Here is a 17,798-nt window from a genome sequence, read left to right on the forward strand (position 1 = left end):
TGTGGGAGGAAACCAGAAAGGACCTGGACTGCCCACCTGAATTTGGTGGTGTACAAACATAATTTCCTATACTATAAAATACTATAATTTAGCATGACCATACTTGTTTGTGATTATATAGCTATATATACTGTATATATATATTATTGTGATTATTATAGCTGGTCATTTGTTAAGAGGGCTTATTTGACAGCACCCATTACAAAGCGCAAGAAATAGTGGTCTCTTATGCTAGGCCTGTTTTTGGTGGCTTTTCAATTATATATGAATGTCCAGACGAATTTCCTCTCAGAACCTTGGCTCAAGACAGCTGCTCCAGGTAGTCATTAATACAAAAAAAAAAAAAATGATACTGTAGAACGTTTTATACCACCAACATTAATGTTCTCAGTTGTTGTATGAAAAAAAAACACCCCTCTAAAAAATGGTAGGTGTGCCAGATGATTTACAGAAAAAGAACAGGAAATAAATGAACTAGAATACATTTAATAAAGATGGACAAAAGTAAAAGCAATCTTAAAATTGAATCTTCGTCACTAACTTTAATCACTGCACATTTGTTAAAGAGAATTTATTTATTTAATACTACACTTACAGAACTAGTTAATAATCTTAGTCAACAACCGGACACCAAACATATCTTCAATGGCCTATATCTGTGGATTGGGAATAAAAATGTCACTCTTTTGTTACTTTTTAGCTAAACTATTTATTCAATGTAGTGTCATTTTTCATGCTGACCTAAGAGTAAAAATTTAAAAAAAGAGTTGAAAAAACATACTGACCCAAGTTTGAATCAAATTATTGCAATGTAATAATGTAATTCATACAGATCAGAGATTAAATAGTGGATTAGGATGTGCAGCAAAAAGCAAAAATACATTTTGAATGAATACATTTTAATTCACATCAAAACTGTTTCATTAGACTGTTGGTTAGCACTGTGATGCACAAATAAGCTAGCATCACTTTCGTGCTGTTACCAGGTTTACCAGATCAACTTTTAGTTGGTGTATCCAGCACACAAAAAAAAAATCTTTACACATCGAGTACTTCTATGTCAAAGCATAAAAGATTTAGTAAAAACAAATGGTGTCTGCATTCAACATGGCTTGTAAGCTGAAAAGTTTTTATTGATGCCTTGTTACAACCTTATCCCATAACCACAAGCTTTACCAAATCCATTCACACTGCTGCTGAAAGGCAAGAAAGACTAAACAGATGACTGTCTTGAATCTTTCAAATTCCATTATCTTCTAAATAGCTGAAGAGTAAGTGATCATCTGCATGAGGTTCTTATAATGCTTACACATGAATTCCAACATCTTCCTCTATTGGATTTTAACATTGTCAAATGAGGAATAAGGAAGTCTTAAAGCACTGTGAATCATGAAGTGGCGATAAGGAAGTAAAAGGTAATCTCTAGGTGTCTGCAATAAATACTGGTTTAGTCAGGCAAGTTTGAGAAGACCAAAAACATGAAGCAAACCAACCATCTTCTAGAAAGACGAAGGGTTGCTTTGCCATAGGAAGTCACACTTAAGCTTTTCTACTCCCCAAAAACCATGAAGTAGTGCCGTAAGTGAGTATGTGTCAATTACTAGGAATGAAGAACCTACACTTGGTTCACAGTATTGTCCCACAGTATTAAGGGATGCAGTCAGTAATGAATGGGGGAAGTTAGCATGTCGTCATAACTTTGAGATCTGTTTTTTCTGGTCTAACTAATTTGGAAACCTCAATTTACTATGACTTTTAGATCAACCACATTAAAGTGTTTAACTGGAACCCAGTCTATTTGTCAGATATCAGGTGATGAGGGACAGTATTCATGACTTGTCTCTAGGTATGTTTAGGCGTTGTGATTAGGAAGGCTGAGAGCCGAGCAGTCTTTCGATGGCAGCATTGATGTCTCCTCCCGTGGCAATGAGGGCCTGCAGGTTAGCTTCTCTGTTGATAAAGCCCATCGCACTCAGTTGCTCCAGCTGCTGCTGGAAACGCACCTCCGGGGTCTGGGTCTAATAAGTAACAGTAGGAAAAAAATTAAACCTTTATACTTGCCCCAAATACATCAAATAAATCCTCTTTATCGTTTTAATAAAACACTAATTCTTATAAAATAAAAAGACACTATAAACTATAAAAATATCAGGTTTAGTTTAGTTATTTACGCCATGCTTACACAATGACACATTAAGAATTATAATGAATTGTGGGGTTGCACAATATGAACAAAAATGACATATTGTGGCCAGTACTGAACATGGGTGGAGAACTGCTGCATGTACCTAATTAAAAAGGTTTTTTTTTTTTTTTAATCCAATGCCATGATTTAATTCACAAATTTCTATAACCTCTAAGGCTGATTGGAAAGCTAACAAAAGTAAGAAAAGAATTGTGAAAGGCAAACAGCTAATCAGCACTACTCACAAAATAGCAGCTATTTTGTTTTCCAGCTATTTTAGTATGGTAAAGTATAATTTTCTACATCCACAAATAATTATTATGATTTGATTAAAATCGAACATTGTCTAAATTGTATTCATGATCACAGTCATATTATAGTTCACAATCAAAACTGAAATCCCACCGATGCGCTTCCTCCAGCAAACATTTGTAACATCTGCTGCATGAGCTGCTGCTGGGTGGAGTTGGTGTCAGCAGCAGGGGTGGAGCTTTGTCCAGAGGTGGGGGGAGGCACATTTTCAGGCGTCACATTGACTCCTGTGGGAACCCCGGCAGGAAGCCCACCTGGACTCAAACTGAAGCAGATGACAATGAAGGAAAAAATGTTGATGCAATACCAAAAATTTTACTCTTTGTGATGAGTTGTGAAATAGGAGTCGATTAAATAAGGATGTGTGCTCTAGGAATTTCCACACTGCACAGTATATGATGTAATAAAATGGGGCTTAAAAATGTAGGGCTATTAGGATGTATACCTGGGCATGAGTCCTGGAGCTTCAGACTGAAGGGTTTGCAGACCCTGCTGGATCTGCATAAGGGCTTGCATGGCGCGTGGGTTCGTCATTACAGAGAGAGCTTCAGGGTTCTGCATCTGGTAGAAAGAAAAGTGGGGAAATCACTTATTGTTTAAAATTTTTTTTCATCCATATTCGGTATGTTGGATTTTAAAGTATCCCCACAGTGCGTGGCTTTTTCAAAACAAATGAGATTTAAAGTTTTTCATAAGCCAGCCTAGGCATACACTTAAAATATGAATACTGTGATTGGCACTGAAGCTAACTGGTGCAGTGTTACCCATGAGTAAAAAGTACTCCAGTGCTTTGGAACACATTAGAGAGAACCAAAATAAACATTTCTAAAAGATGAACTCATTTTAATTCCTCCAGGTCTCTGTTATGTGTGGTAGTTAAACAATACATGCAATAATTAATAATAGTCTAAAATGGTTGAAGGCAGCATTTGTAATTGATTCAAGCTGTCTCATTACTGGTAAAGCTAACCTGGTACTTATGTGGGTTTTAAGTATAAAAGGGGCTGAGATAGCACAAGTAGACTTTTAGTACTGAAACCTTGATTTGGATCACTATATAGTTTTATTTACTTAATATAACTGTAACTATAGTCAGAATCCGAAATCAAAGTAGAATCAATAAAAGAAAGTCAAGTTCAAAGGGACATACACACACAGTACTAAAAAGCATACAGAAATGTTCAGGAAGATACTACACAACAAGTACACAATATTATAATACTTTCATATACAATTGACACAATTACAAGTATCCCCAGAGCCTACCTGCTGTAAAAATACCGGCAACTGGTGCCTCATCTGCTCCTGTAGCTGGGGGTTTCCAGCAAACAGAGGGTTGTTCATTAACACCTGAGGAGAACAAATCAGAGAAGCGACCAACAGTAAATAACTGCCAGTGTATATTTAATATGAGCAAGATTAACCTTTTAATCAAACTCTGTCTAAAGAGACAAAGACACACAACCTGTGAGGCAACATCAGGATTCTGGGCCAGGGACTGCATCATACTGCGCATGTAGGGAGCAGAAAGCATGTTCTGCATAAGCTGTGGATTTTCCGATATCTGCTGCATCAGGCTCTGCATGCCCGGGCTGTTGAACATGCCTACATAAAAGACACCAAAGCAAAAGTTAAAGGAATAAAAAACTAAAATTCATGTCAAGTGCATCAAACAAGGTGATATTTAATGTAATCACACTTTCACTTCAAACAAGAAACTACTACGACCACAGATTCAAGCACATCAACATTCTACCAGTTAACAATACAGTTTAAACAATCAAAGATGACGGTGGGTAGTACCAGAGCCCAAGCTGGCAGCGTTGATGCCTAGGGGGTTAGACACACTGGGGGCGGTGGAGCTTGTGCTAGAACTGCTGGAGGTGCCGGTGCCAGTGCCAGTGCCAGTCCCAGTCCCAGAGGAACTTGTCTCAGTAGATCCCCAGGGATTGGGTAGTGGCTCTCGGTTTTCTGTCCTGGAAGGCTGAGCCCCTGAATTCTCTGCATTTCCACCCAAGGCTGAGAAGGGATTGTTTCCAAACTGCACAAAGTAGTGAAAACCAGATATAAACCATTTTTACTTGTAATCATAAAAATCATATATAAATAAATAAATATGTAAACCTAGTCTAAAAGGTTTTAATAATGCAAATTACCACTATTAGAAGGTAATTTCAGTATGTAGCACTACAAAGAGTAAACAACACGTTATGAAGTACTCCATACCTGCTCACGTGCAGCACTAAACATGGGCTCCTGAATGTCTGTATACATCCTTCTTAAAGCGTTGTATCCTCCGGGGATGCTCTCCAGGTTGCTGAGCGCCCGGTCCTGATTACGCATCATCTCTTGCATCATGGCTGGGTTCCTTGCCAACTCCATTGTCTAAATGACAATGCACATTTTCAGTAAGTTCTTTTCTTTAGAACAATTATTCTTCAATGCAGAAAAGATAACTCGTTATGTAAAATGCAATGCAAAGAAGAATATATGATTTCTTAATTGCATTCTATACAATGTCCAAACTTTCCCATGATTAACCTGTGTATAAAATAGAAGCTTTCTGTAACATTTTGAAGCAATTCATTTTTGTACTTGAGGCTTTGTGCCACTTTCATACTATAACCATGCACATATATAACTAATATATTTGGCACAAATTACAAAACTTAAAAGGACCAGTGTTTATTTACTACATATGAACTCCTTCCAGTTATTAAATCTAGGTGTTTTTACCAAAGCCATTGCCAACAGGTATATATAATTCATTTTATTAACAAAATAATATACTTCTAATTTTGAGGCAACAGTTCTTGTTTCAGCATGACAGTAAATGATGTCCATAAGACATGGTTTAATGACAACAGCATAAAAAATAGATATTAAAATTATATAATATAAATTTATCTTAATGTAAACATATGCAAATTTGTACAGATAACCAAATTATTACTTTTACAAAATGATCACACACAAACTACTTCAAAACCACAGGCATTTTTAGCCTGGAGTGTCTCTATTGATATTTTTGCCCATTTAGTCAAGAGGATTTGTCTTAAAAGTCTTAAAAAAGGTGGAGGTCAGGGCTACTGAAGTCTTTTTCACACTAAACTAACCAAACCATTTTTATTTATAAGGAAAGGTACTTCGCCAAACTGTTGGAGGTTTAAAAAACATACAATTTCTTTTCATAAAACACCAAAACTCAATAACTAGGAGTTGTGTCCATATATAAAGAATTTTACAAACATTACACGGCCAATAGTATGTATTCATGAAATACATTTGAGACTATCCATGACTTCATGGCTTCATTCAGGAAAAACTAAAGGAGGAAGCACTGGACATTTGCATACGGGTAGGTGGAACATTGCAAATATTAGTTTTGGCCCAAATTTTCCTTTAATAAAGCATCAGCTCTCGTCCCTTTAGTTACCTGTCTCATTAGTTCAGGATTATTAAGCATGTGTGAAATTTCCGGGTTGCGCTCCATCAGCTGCTGCATCTGTGGATTGGCCATGATCATCTGCCTCATCAGGTCTGGGTTGGACATCATGTTTTGAACTAGAGGGTTTTCCATGATCTGGGACAGCATCTCGGGGTTGGACATGAGCTGCCTCTGCATCTGCTGCTGGAGATCCATAAAGTTGGATGAACCCATGCCCATGTTGGCCAGACTGGACAGGTCACCAAATCCAGCTGAGGACACAGGGACAAACACATTAGCACAACAGGTTAATAGGCAAAACGTTACAAAGAAGGTCCATTATCTTTGAATAGAAACAAACCTTACTTATATGATTTCAAAAAACAAATACAATTCAGCCATCAGAAATTCAGAAGAGGATTCACACATCTAGCATGAACTTGAACAAGAGCATCATCAAAAACATTTCAGAATAAACCAAAAAAGTGAGTGCTTGTGTGAAGTGAGTTTATGGACTAGCCAGTCCATTTAGCACATTTGTAAGCAGCTGAAGTAAATAAGATGTTTTACATGGACAGGGCATGATGGCACATGTCAGTTTTTGCTTTGCTACACACAGCCGTTATGGTATGGTAAATGGATAATGTAACAAGTAATCTTTGGATAACAAAAAAAAACAGCTTTATCCGATTACACAATATGAAAATAAGCTAGCTTATTGCAGCAGACCGGCAAGCGCTTATGGTTTTATCTTAGCACTTCTTGGTACCCTGAACTGCAAATCTTAAATGTATTTTATAGAGATGGGACGATCGAGCGGCTACGAATCGGTATCGGCCGATTTTTAATCAAAATATGCTATCGGCGATCGGCGATATTTCCTAAAAGTAGCCGATCCGATCGTGTGATATATAAAGATCACGTTAAGTTAACAGCTCAGTGGATCGATCCAGACTTTGAGCTACGAAGCACCAACCATCACATCACCATTCATCAACCATCGTACAGAAACCATCGTGAAAGCTCTTACGATGTAATTTTGCTGATTGTAATATTTACTTTAAAAAGATAATTCAACCCGGTCACATCTGAGTCGATTCTATCAGCACGTTATATAAACTCCTGGTTCACTTTGGTAAATCGTAAGCGGTTCTTACTTGTGATGTAGATGAGAACAGAAGACGTTACAGAGCCAATCCGAGGCAAAAGTTTATTCATTACCAAATTCGTTAGTTCAGGATCATCTGCTGAACTTTTAGCTCCTTAGACGGAACGAGTCTGACTCGGTTACAGATCTGTGGTAATAGCAGTTTAATTAAGCTTTTTAATAAAGCTTTTTAATGTAAGAGAGTCACACAAAATATTCTGTAGTAGCTGGTGTTTATTTAAAACCACGACATTTAATTAATAACAGTAAACACGGAGAGATAACTGAGAAGAGAAACTTACGCTTCACATAAAAACGAATCAACTCATGAATCAATGAATCACTTATAGCGATACTGTGAACAAAGCGTATCTTCTAAAGGCACAAACACACACACACACACGCGCAGCTCCGGTTTATCTTTACTGTGAGGCTCTTTTTAAGTTTATTTACTGCTAATCCCCCCCCCGATCGGAATCGGCTATCGGCCGATGTCCCTGAAAGGAGATCGGAGATCGGAATCGGTGCCAAAAACCCCGATCGGTCCATCTCTAGTATTTTATATAATGTAAACACATACATGTCCGTCATTGTAATATATGATGTGCCTAATAGCTTGATAGGTTGATACTAAATGTTGTAAAACCTTTGCGGAACCCATCTACTTTCTGGTACAACCAAAGCAGCATCAATAATCATTTTAGATCAACAAATACATACCTAAAAAGAAGGACAATCTTTTTCTTTAATATCTCTAAAACTAACTTTTTTTTTTTTTAGTTCTGACCATATGTCTAGCAGAGACGACAACATTTATCACGACTTTTTTACTGAATGCAGCATGTGCACAACATAATATGTACACACATATTTTGGGCGGCACGGTGGCTAAGTGAGTAGCACTGTCGCCTCACAGCAAGAAGGTCCTGGGTTCGATCCCCAGGTGGGGCGGTCCGGGTCCTTTCTGTGTGGAGTTTGCATGTTCTCCCCGTGTCTGCGTGGGTTTACTCCGGGTGCTCCGGTTTCCTCCCACAGTCCAAAGACATGCAAGTGAGGTGAATTGAAGATACAAAATCGTCCACGACTGTGTTTGATATAACCTTGTGAACTGATGAACCTTGTGTAATGAGTAACTACCGTTCCTGTCATGAATGTAACCGAAGTGTAAAACATGCCATTAAAATCCTAACAAACAATACACACATATTTTAAAATAAAGCAGTGTGTGCTGGTGGTTGTTGTATGACAACTTTCTTATAATGAATTAATGCATTTTTTTTTTTTCTCAATTTTTAGCTCATAAATACATTTCGGTATGTGAGGAAATTGAAATGATTAGAACATGGCTATTCTTTTTCTAACAAACCTATGAACAAGTTTTATTAATTGTACTGAAAATCTTGGTCACAAAAAGCCTCAGTTCTTTGCACCATGGATTCCACAAGGAGTTGGAAATATTCCTTTGAGACTTTGGCCCATGGTGACATGATTGCATCATGTAACTGCTTCAAATCTGTCAGCTGCAAATTTATGCAGTAAGACTCCAGTTTCAGAAATTTTAAATCTGCTGACTGAGGTTATATCCATGACACCAGTTGAAGATGCCTGTGCTTTGTGACGTCTTGCATAATCACGCTGGAAGTGCCATTTCAACAATGTTTAAATGCCAGAAAGAAATGTACAAAGGAAGCACCTCTGACAGCATGACACCACCACCGATCTAAACTCTTAACACAAAGGAGGTTGCGTCTTGATTTATGAAGTCTGCACCAGATTCTGACACTACCATATTTCTGTGCTAGTAGAAATTGAAATTCATCAGACCAGCCAATGTTTTTTAATCTGTTACTGTCTTGACTTCTTTACCCAACCTGCTTAAAGACTACGCTATGTAAAACACTTCAGACTCAAACTAAAGCAGCGAGTTACACAAGCAGTCATTCTCCAGAACACACTTTGAACAGGTCCATAAACCTGTGTACATGTACTATGCACTTTGGAACCACTACAGTGAGGGAGACTTTCTAACGCCGATTCAGAATGACCATGTCTGTTTTGTAATCTGCACAGTCTGAGTTACTGCTGTTGGCACTGATGCACTGTTTGTATTTTGCAATACGTATGTTTCCACAAAGTTCATTTCTTTTCGTTCATTTAACTCAGTTTGTGAGCTGTGCATTTCATTACAAACGAACGTACTGTCTGTAAGGTCTTGTTTTACAGCAGCTCTGAAGAAAATAAGGCACCATGCCAAAAAATTCCCAGCGAGTTAAAAATGAAAACAAAAACTCTCCTGTAAATGATCTGGCATGTCTCTACAGCATACATTTCTCAGAATGCCTACACAGAATGTAAGTGTTAAATGCATTTTCTTGCAGCAACACAGTACTTACTAAATAAGTTGCCTGGCTGTGAGGGGGCTGGCGATGTCCCGCTGCCCTGCGACGTGCCCAGGTTGCCAGCTGGGTTAGCGTTAGCAGTGCCTGCATTGCCACTGCTGCCCTGCGGCGCACCAGAGCTAGACGAATCTGTCGGACTGCCACCAGTGGGTCTAAAAAGAAAGAAACGATACAATAAATTAGTCAGCCAAATGACAGATACATTTCACAAGGCCTGGCACCAATGCAACAGCAGAAAAGGCAACACCACCGTTTAAATGATGCAGTGTATTATAGACATCTTACTTTTGTGCAGTTTTGATAACCAGGTGAACAGTAAGGCCATCCTTTATGCCGTGCTGCGTCAGCATGTCCCCATCTTTAAGGATTTTCCCGGCAAAAATGAGAACTAACTGGTCCTGCTTTGCCTTGAACCTTTTCGAGATTTCTTCTTTGAACTGTGGAGAGGGAAGAATCATTTTAAAAAAATAAATAAATAAAAATCAACCATCATCATCTAATGTATTAGTGTCATAATCTGTGCTGGCTGCATTTTAGAGGAACAAATATAATATTGGTAACTTTTGGCAAAGTGAACTTTTTTTATTAAATATTTTATAGATTTTTCAATCATCTTAACAAATATTTGTGAAAAGGGAAAAAGGGAATAAAAAATAAATTAATTAAGAAAGTGTGTTTTCCCATTTTTAGAACATTCTAAATTGTAGCTTTATTAATATGTCAACAGAAACTAGGTAAAAATATAAATTGTATAGACTGTATTTTCTAATGTGCAATTAAAAAAAAATTAATGTACAATGTGTAATACATTTCAGAGGACTGTAGTGTATAGCCCAATAAAACATTAGCAAAATATGACCAAATCTTAAACGTCCAATGTCCAACCTAAATGATAAAACTAAGAACTGGGGGTTGGGGGTAATTACTGCATCCTGGTGAGTGCATAATTATATCAGTAATTAACATCTGTCTGAATGATTGCAGTTAATTAGGGTAACCCCCTGTTTTTTCACTTGTTATTTGGTTTTGTATTTTATAAAAGAAAGAATTCCGTTGTACTGTACGTCTGTATATGTATATATGACAAATAAAGCCGTTCTATTCTATTTTATTAGTAGTATTTGAATGTCATGTTTTACACACTTTGGTTATATTCATGACAGGACAGGTAGTTCCTGGTTACACAAGATTCATCAGTTTATTCAACAAGTTTAATGTCAACCACAGTCATGGACAATTTTGCATCTCCAATTCACCTCACTTGCACATGTTTGGACTGTGGGAGGAAACCGGAGCTCCCGGAGGAAACCCACACAGACACAGGGGGAACATGCAAACTCCACCAGGACCACCCCGCCTGGAGATCGATCAAACCCAGGACCTTCTTGCTGTAAGGCGAGAGTGCTACCCAAGAAAGCCACCGCGCCGCCCGCATTCTATTCCAAATACAAAGTTAAACAGCATTTTCTTTAGATGAATTTTATAAGACACTGTATAGTATCTGATTTATTTAAAGAACTTGTTTACTAGTGATTATACAATAATTCCACATTGGTACGTACCAGTGTGGATAAAAATAATTATATAATCATCAGTGAGATTTATTTGTAAACCACATTCAGATGTATGTAGTTGGATTTTCTATTTATGGTGTTCTATTGAAATTGGCTACTACGTCATAGATTTAAACCGTTCTTTGTTTACCATTAATTATTTTTAAAACAATAATCTTATAAAAAAATAAACTACAGGTAAGAGATCAGTTACACAGTAATAAAACCTGTAGTGTTTATATTGATCTGTATAATTATCACACCTCCTCACAGCCACTCTGTAATGTGTAAAAAAATAACGTTGAATAAAAGTCATAAAAGTATTGTGGAAAAACCTTATTCAAGTTTAACTAACTGATTTCTCCCAGATTACAAGAGAAGTTTAAAACCTTTTAGAAAAACAACTGACAAGTTAGAACAGGGCTAGAACATTGTCAGCCAACATTAGCTGGCTAGCAATGTACAGATACTAGTCAACTTAAAGTAATAAAATAAAATAGAAAAACAGCTATTGTTTATATACATAATAAATGACATCCTTGTGAAATATCGATTATTATTATTAGTAGTAGTATTATTATATTTTACATATCTACGTATGTACCTAACACCAAAATGCTGAGCAAGGATCGCCTGCCTATATAGCCAGCAATTCAAGGTTCGATTCCAAATAGCGTCCTATTACCTAAACAATGACACTACGTATAGTAAAACACAGAGGTTTATACATCCTAGCTAGTGCACTACATATACACTAGGACGCAATTTGGGATTCGGCCGCAGAAGCTTCCCGTTGCCGCCATAGCCGGTCTGGTCTAAACTCACAGCGTCATGCCAAGTTAGTTTCTCTCTGTGAAGATTCCTGAAATTATATCAAACCTATAAAAACTTCACACACGGAGAGAGATTCACAAAACAGTAATGTACATAAATCTTCACTCAAAAGTGAGGTATCATGTCCTTACACATAAAAACAACAGTTCTATGTGCTGTCGTCGTAAATTAGCTAGCAGGCTAACCTGAGCTTAGCTAGCTTTTGGCTAAAGCGGCCATTCACGGAGGAGCAGCTGACTGACCGACAGCTACTCCAATCATCCAGAATAAATCAGGCGTACCTGTGCAACAGACGCATCCTCAGAGATCGCTATTTCCTCCTTATCTTTAGGTGTTTTAACAGTGACCATAATGATGGTCCCGCTGGCGGCAGCATTTTCCTCAGGTTTCGGGTCCACGGCAGGATCTGTGCCACTGTTCTCCGCCATTTTTTACTCCTCTTCTACTTCATTACATCACCAGACCGAGAGCAATCAGAACAAGAAGTGTGAGTGTGTGTGTGTGTGTGTGTGTTTTACAGGTCTGATTACAACAGCGCCCCGGTCCGACACGGGGCCACTACTCAGTTACATCTTCAGCTTTTATCCAAAGCGACTTTACAGTACTGTGACAGTATATTGACTAAGCAATTGAGGGTGAAGGGCCTTGCTCAAGGGCCCAACAGTGTCAACCTGGCAGTGGAGGGGTTTGAACCAGCGACCTTTCGATTACTAGTCCAGTACCTTAACCGCTAGGTACTGCTTACTAAGCACTTAAGCTGACTTGTACTTACTTACTTACTAACACTCTTATTCATTACTTTTTCATTTAAACAAAAAACAAACAAAAAACAAAACAAACAAACACTTTGGTTCTAACAGGTTTGAGCAGATTTGTGTTCTTGGACTGTTGTTTACTTAGACTAGAGTAAGGTGATGTTTACTATGGAAGCACTCCTGTAAGTCGCTCTGGATAAGAGCGTCTGCTAAATGCCGTAAATGTAAAATGTGTACAGTAACATTATATGACGGCGGTCCCCAATGTTTTTTGCACCATGGACCGGTTTTATATAAGAAATCATTTCACGAACCGGCACGGGCGGGAGGATTTCAAATAAAATTATACAACGTGACTCTGGTTTCCTCACACCTTTCCATCAACAGGCAGACATTGGATTGGCTGCCTTAAATTGCCACCAGCTGATATTGTATATGTATTGCACCCAATAGGTCCGGGTGGGTATTGTCCCTGACCAGGACAGTTTTTGTATTTTCTCCAGGTAATCTGTTTTCCTCACACCTTTCCATCATCATGCAAAAAATTGATTATCTGCAATAAATTGCCACCAGCTGATATTGTATATGTATTGCACCCAATAGGTCCGGGTGGGTATGTCCCTGACCAGGACAGTTTTTGTATTTTCTCCAGGTAATCTGTTTTCCTCACACCTTTCCATCATCATGCAAAAAATTGATTATCTGCAATAAATTGCCACCAGCTGATATTGTATATGTATTGCACCCAATAGGTCCGGGTGGGTATTGTCCCTGACCAGGACAGTTTTTGTATTTTCTCCAGGTAATCTGTTTTCCTCACACCTTTCCATCATCATGCAAAAAATTGATTATCTGCAATAAATTGCCACCAGCTGATATTGTATATGTATTGTACCCAATAGGTCTGGGTGGGTATGGGTATGACCCTGACCAGGACAAAGCAATGGCAATAACATGAGGAAGCTCGGGTGACCTAGGGGTAAATTGCGCTAGCCCACTACTGCTGGGATCAGAGATTGAATAGCCAGTGGTGCTATCGGCCAGTCATGCGTCTACATACAGACATGGCAGATGTGAGACAAGAAATTTAAGTCTTTAATGAATATTATTTTACCTGCCTTAATTACATGGGATCATTAATGCCTAGTTAACATTTAATGTGTTCCAGTGACATTGACATTTTTGTCTGGGTTATGTTGTGACCTTCTAGAGGAGTCACTGTTAAACTCTCGGAGTAAACACATCTGTGAGAATTCACCACTTCCTGTCTAAAACTTTTATCAGTGTCTGGCCCTTTTTCTAATCTAAACACATCATTAAACAATCAAGCCTTAACAAAAGAATACAGACAGTCTCAACATGCTTTTATCAATTAACAAAACATTTACTGGCAAGACTATGTAATACAACATCAAAGCCTTAAAATGTGTACAATAACATCATATGGTAAAGTGGGTGCCACACCACATTGGCTGATATGGGTGTTCATTCCTTACATTGGGTCACTGTTATGTTTTCTGAGTTTTGTATTTTCTCCAGGTACTCTGTTTTCCTCAGAACTTCCCATCAACATGCAAAAAGTGGATTGGCTGCCTTAAATTGCCACCAGCTGATATTGTATATGTCTTGTGTCCAATAGGTCCAGGTGGGTATGGGTATGACCCTAACCAGGACAAAGTGTTCAGTGTAAATGAGTCAACAAGCAATGGCAATAACATGAGGAAGCTCGGGTGACGCAGGGATAAATTGAGCTAGCCCACTACTGCTGGAATCAGAGTTTGAATACCCAGTGGTGCGATCGGCCAGTCATGCGCCTACATACAGACATGGCAGATGTGAGACAAGAAATTTCAAGTCTTTAATGAATATCATTTTACCTGCCTTCTTAATGATGGGATCATTAATGCTGATCATTAATGCTGAGTTCATATTTCATGTGTTCCAGTGACATTGAGACTTTTGTCTGGGTTATGTTGTGACCTTCTAGAGGAGTCACTGTTAAACTCTTGTAGGAAACACATCTGTGAGAATTCACCACTTAAACTGTCTAAAACCTTTATCAGTGTTTGACTTTTTTCTAATCTAAACACGTCATTAAACAATCAAGCCTTAACAAAAGACTCTCAGGTGTTTTGCTTCTGGAACATAGTATTTAAGTGAGAACTGTTTTGAATCTTGCACACATTTAACCTTCCTCTCTGAAACCGACTGGGTTGACAAACCAGGTAAGTACTTTTTCTCTCACCACTAAGTTTAGAATTTATTAAAAATGTTAACATTATCACAAATGCTGAAATAAATGCTACTTTATATATTCACCAAGCACATATCTGATGCCTACATTCATTTATTATTTTATAAGCTACACCTACTAAACAGATAAACTTTGTGAATGTACAATTACTAACTGTAGCCTATTAGAAGCTGTTAAAAAGTGAGTTGCACATTGCACATGGACTTTTAGGCAGCCAAGACATGTCACCTACAAGTGTATTTTAACTATTGGATTTTATATATATAAAATACACGTGTGTGTGTGTGTGTGTGTGAATTGATAATGTACAAATATGTATACGTATGTGTGTATTTATATTTATAATGTACTTATAATGTATTATAATGTATAAGTGTGTAAGTCATCATTTTAATGATATTCTTGAATTCTACATTTTTACCACAGGTTATAGGCGGTGATGCAGAAAACAAAAGTTAAACAAATGTTTGGATTGTTATTACTCATTATGTAAGTATAAAATACATTACACATTATGCAGCCCATTATTGTGCTTTATCTTGCTTTTTACATTTGCCTTACCAACTCTTTCATGCATGTTTATTGACAAAGCAGTTTGCATTAATGATAATGATGTAGAAAGGCAAGTACAAGGGAGCACAGAATAATGATAATGATAATGTAACCTAGTTTCAGAGAGGTCAAATCACCTGAAGTTCTATTTGTGCCCCAGGTTTCTTCATGGAAACATCAATGGCCAGAGTCAAAATCAGGCATTTAATGATGAACAGAAGCTTCAGCTTCCTGAGTCCTACAAGATCGACTGGATGAAGGAACTGCCTGATAACACGATCCTCTCTGGTATTACCCTCCCTGGCACTCACGATACCATGGCACTTGATGGAGGGCCTGCTGCTGAATGCCAGGTCTGGAGTCTAGACGACCAGCTAAGGGCTGGCATCCGCTACCTGGACCTCCGAGTGTTTGCTTGGGGAAACGAACTGTACCTCATGCATGGGATTGTTTACCAGCACTCAACTTTTAGCAAAGCTATTGACACGATCAAAAACTTTCTGTCTGAATATCCGAGCGAAGTCGTTCTTGTCCGTGTCAAACCAGATTTGATAGATAAGAGCAAAGTACAGGAACTAGTAGAAAAGCTAATTAAGAATGATAGCAGCTTCTGGGTAAAGTCCACCACACCAGCCATAAAACAAGTAAGAGGCAAGATTGTGTTTGTACAGAAAGACAGCTTCAGTCTTGGTGTGCCACTTGTAGAAACGGACACCAAGGGAGACTATAAGGTTGATCACATTAAAGACAAGGAAAATGAAATCCATGAGCACCTCAACCAGGCCATGACAATGTGTCCTTGGGATTCACTTGTTTTGACCTATTCTAGTGGCACAGGTATTGGTACCTTTTTGGGCATGTTTCTAACACCAAAGAGGGTGGCAGAACAGATTGACCCGTGGCTGTATGATTATCTAAACACAATGTTGGCACAGAAGCCTGTTCCCTGCTTTGGGGTTATAGCCATGGACTTTCCAGGCTTAGACCTCATACAGACAGTCATTAAGTTTAATACCCTCAAATGTGTTTAAACTCCTCAAGTTATAATCATCAAGAATGGTAGAAATGCTCATTTTAGGGTGATGCAATCATACTTTGATTTCTGTATTAAAATGCAAGCAAAATATGTGTATTGTTTTTACACATGTTGAATAACATTGTATTAATCGTTGGGGATACGGAGACAACAAATTGTTTGCACACTGATTAATTTTAATGTATCACATTTTAAGCTAATTGCAATAAAATGAGTTTTGCTGATCCTTCAATGTTGTGATTTCTCCAGGAACCGTGTAAACCTGTTTATAAAACTAGGGAAGTGTGTGTGAGAAGTGATATTTGATATGTGACAGTGATAGTGTGATAGTGTAATTAATAAAAACAAAGGATACAAATATTAATAAAACACAATTATAAAAACTCCATTCAAAAATAAAAGCTTATAATGCTTTAAAAATGCATGTACAATCTATCAGACATTAATAAATAGCTACAAACTCTGCTATTTAGTTAGACGCAAAGCACCTTGTGAATCTGACTTTTACTCATTTACTCATTCGCTCACATACACTATATTGCCAAAAGTATTCGCTCGTCTGCGAATAACAGCTTTAATTCTTCTGGAAAGGCTTTCCACAAGGTTTAGGAGTGTGTATATGGGAATTTTTGACCTATCTTCCAGAAGTGCATTTGTGGGTCAGACACTGATGTTAGACGAGAAGGTCTGGCTCACAGTCTCCGCTCTAATTCATCCCAAAGGTGTTCTATCGGGTTAAGGTCAAGTTCCTCCACACCAAACTCGATCATCCATGTCTTTATGGACCTTGGCAGTCATGTTGGAACAGGAAGGGGCCATCCCCAAATGCAAATGTTCAAAATCTCTTGGTATGCTGAAGCATTAAGAGTTCCTTTCACTGGAACTAAGGGGCCGAGCCCAACTCCTGAAAAATCCCCCCTCCACCAAACTTTACACTCGGCACAATGCAGTCAGACGAGTACCGTTCTCCTGGCAACCGCCAAACCCAGACTCGTCCATCGGATCGCCAGATGGAGAAGCTTGATTCGTCACTCCAGAGAACACGTCTCCACTGCTCTAGAGTCCAGTGGCGGCGTGCTTTACATCGCTGCAGCCGACGCTTTGCATTGCACTTGGTGATGTAAGGCTTGGATGTAACTGCTCGGCCATGGAAACCCATTCCATAAAGCTCTCTACACACTGTCCTTGAGCTAATCTGAAGGCCACATGAAGTTTGGAGGTCTGTAGTGATTGACTCTGCAGAAAGTTGGTGACCTCTGCGCACTATGCGCCTCAGCATCCGCTGTCGTTCCCAATCACTTCCATTTCCACTGACAGTCGACTTTGGAACATTTAGTAGCGAGG

The 17,798-nt window shown here is 38.3% G+C and overlaps 2 protein-coding genes across 4 annotated transcripts; one reads left to right on the top strand and one right to left on the bottom strand.

The window, feature by feature from the left end:
- Positions 1-516: 516 nt before the first annotated feature.
- ubqln4 (ubiquilin 4) lies at positions 517-12,285 on the bottom strand. 2 transcript variants are annotated; one of them, XM_062985517.1, is made up of 11 exons: positions 12,139-12,285; positions 9,756-9,907; positions 9,465-9,622; positions 5,934-6,196; positions 4,724-4,882; positions 4,301-4,538; positions 3,963-4,102; positions 3,764-3,847; positions 2,943-3,058; positions 2,591-2,762; positions 517-2,018 (listed from the first exon to the last, which is right to left on the bottom strand). In XM_062985517.1, the coding sequence occupies exons 1-11, from the start codon at positions 12,283-12,285 to the stop codon at positions 1,866-1,868; spliced, it is 1,782 nt and encodes a 593-aa protein (XP_062841587.1). In that variant the 3' UTR covers positions 517-1,865. The 2 variants fall into 2 exon arrangements, with proteins under 2 accessions (XP_062841587.1, XP_062841588.1); XM_062985518.1 differs by lacking the exon at positions 12,139-12,285 and adding an exon at positions 11,628-11,646.
- Positions 12,255-16,680, top strand: LOC134301009 (1-phosphatidylinositol phosphodiesterase-like). Of its 2 annotated transcripts, none has more exons than XM_062985520.1 (3): positions 12,255-12,344; positions 15,293-15,355; positions 15,579-16,680. In XM_062985520.1, the coding sequence occupies exons 2-3, from the start codon at positions 15,306-15,308 to the stop codon at positions 16,447-16,449; spliced, it is 921 nt and encodes a 306-aa protein (XP_062841590.1). In that variant the 5' UTR covers positions 12,255-12,344; positions 15,293-15,305; the 3' UTR covers positions 16,450-16,680. The 2 variants fall into 2 exon arrangements, with proteins under 2 accessions (XP_062841590.1, XP_062841591.1); XM_062985521.1 differs by lacking the exon at positions 12,255-12,344 and adding an exon at positions 14,801-14,837.
- The last annotated feature ends 1,118 nt before the right edge of the window (positions 16,681-17,798 follow it).

This window comes from Trichomycterus rosablanca, chromosome 23, assembly GCF_030014385.1.
Source record: "Trichomycterus rosablanca isolate fTriRos1 chromosome 23, fTriRos1.hap1, whole genome shotgun sequence".
Classification (NCBI taxonomy): Eukaryota; Metazoa; Chordata; class Actinopteri; order Siluriformes; family Trichomycteridae; genus Trichomycterus; species Trichomycterus rosablanca.

Coding starts and splice junctions, on each gene's coding strand:
- ubqln4 (XM_062985517.1), bottom strand. CDS start 12,285: ATGGCGGAGAACAGTGGCACAGATCCTGCCGTGGACCCGAAACCTGAG. Junction 9,623..9,755: donor GTTATCAAAACTGCACAAAA/GTAAGATGTCTA, acceptor CTTTCTTTTTAG/ACCCACTGGTGGCAGTCCGA. Junction 2,019..2,590: donor TTGCTGGAGGAAGCGCATCG/GTGGGATTTCAG, acceptor GTTACTTATTAG/ACCCAGACCCCGGAGGTGCG.
- LOC134301009 (XM_062985520.1), top strand. CDS start 15,306: ATGCAGAAAACAAAAGTTAAACAAATGTTTGGATTGTTATTACTCATT. Junction 15,356..15,578: donor GGATTGTTATTACTCATTAT/GTAAGTATAAAA, acceptor TTTGTGCCCCAG/GTTTCTTCATGGAAACATCA.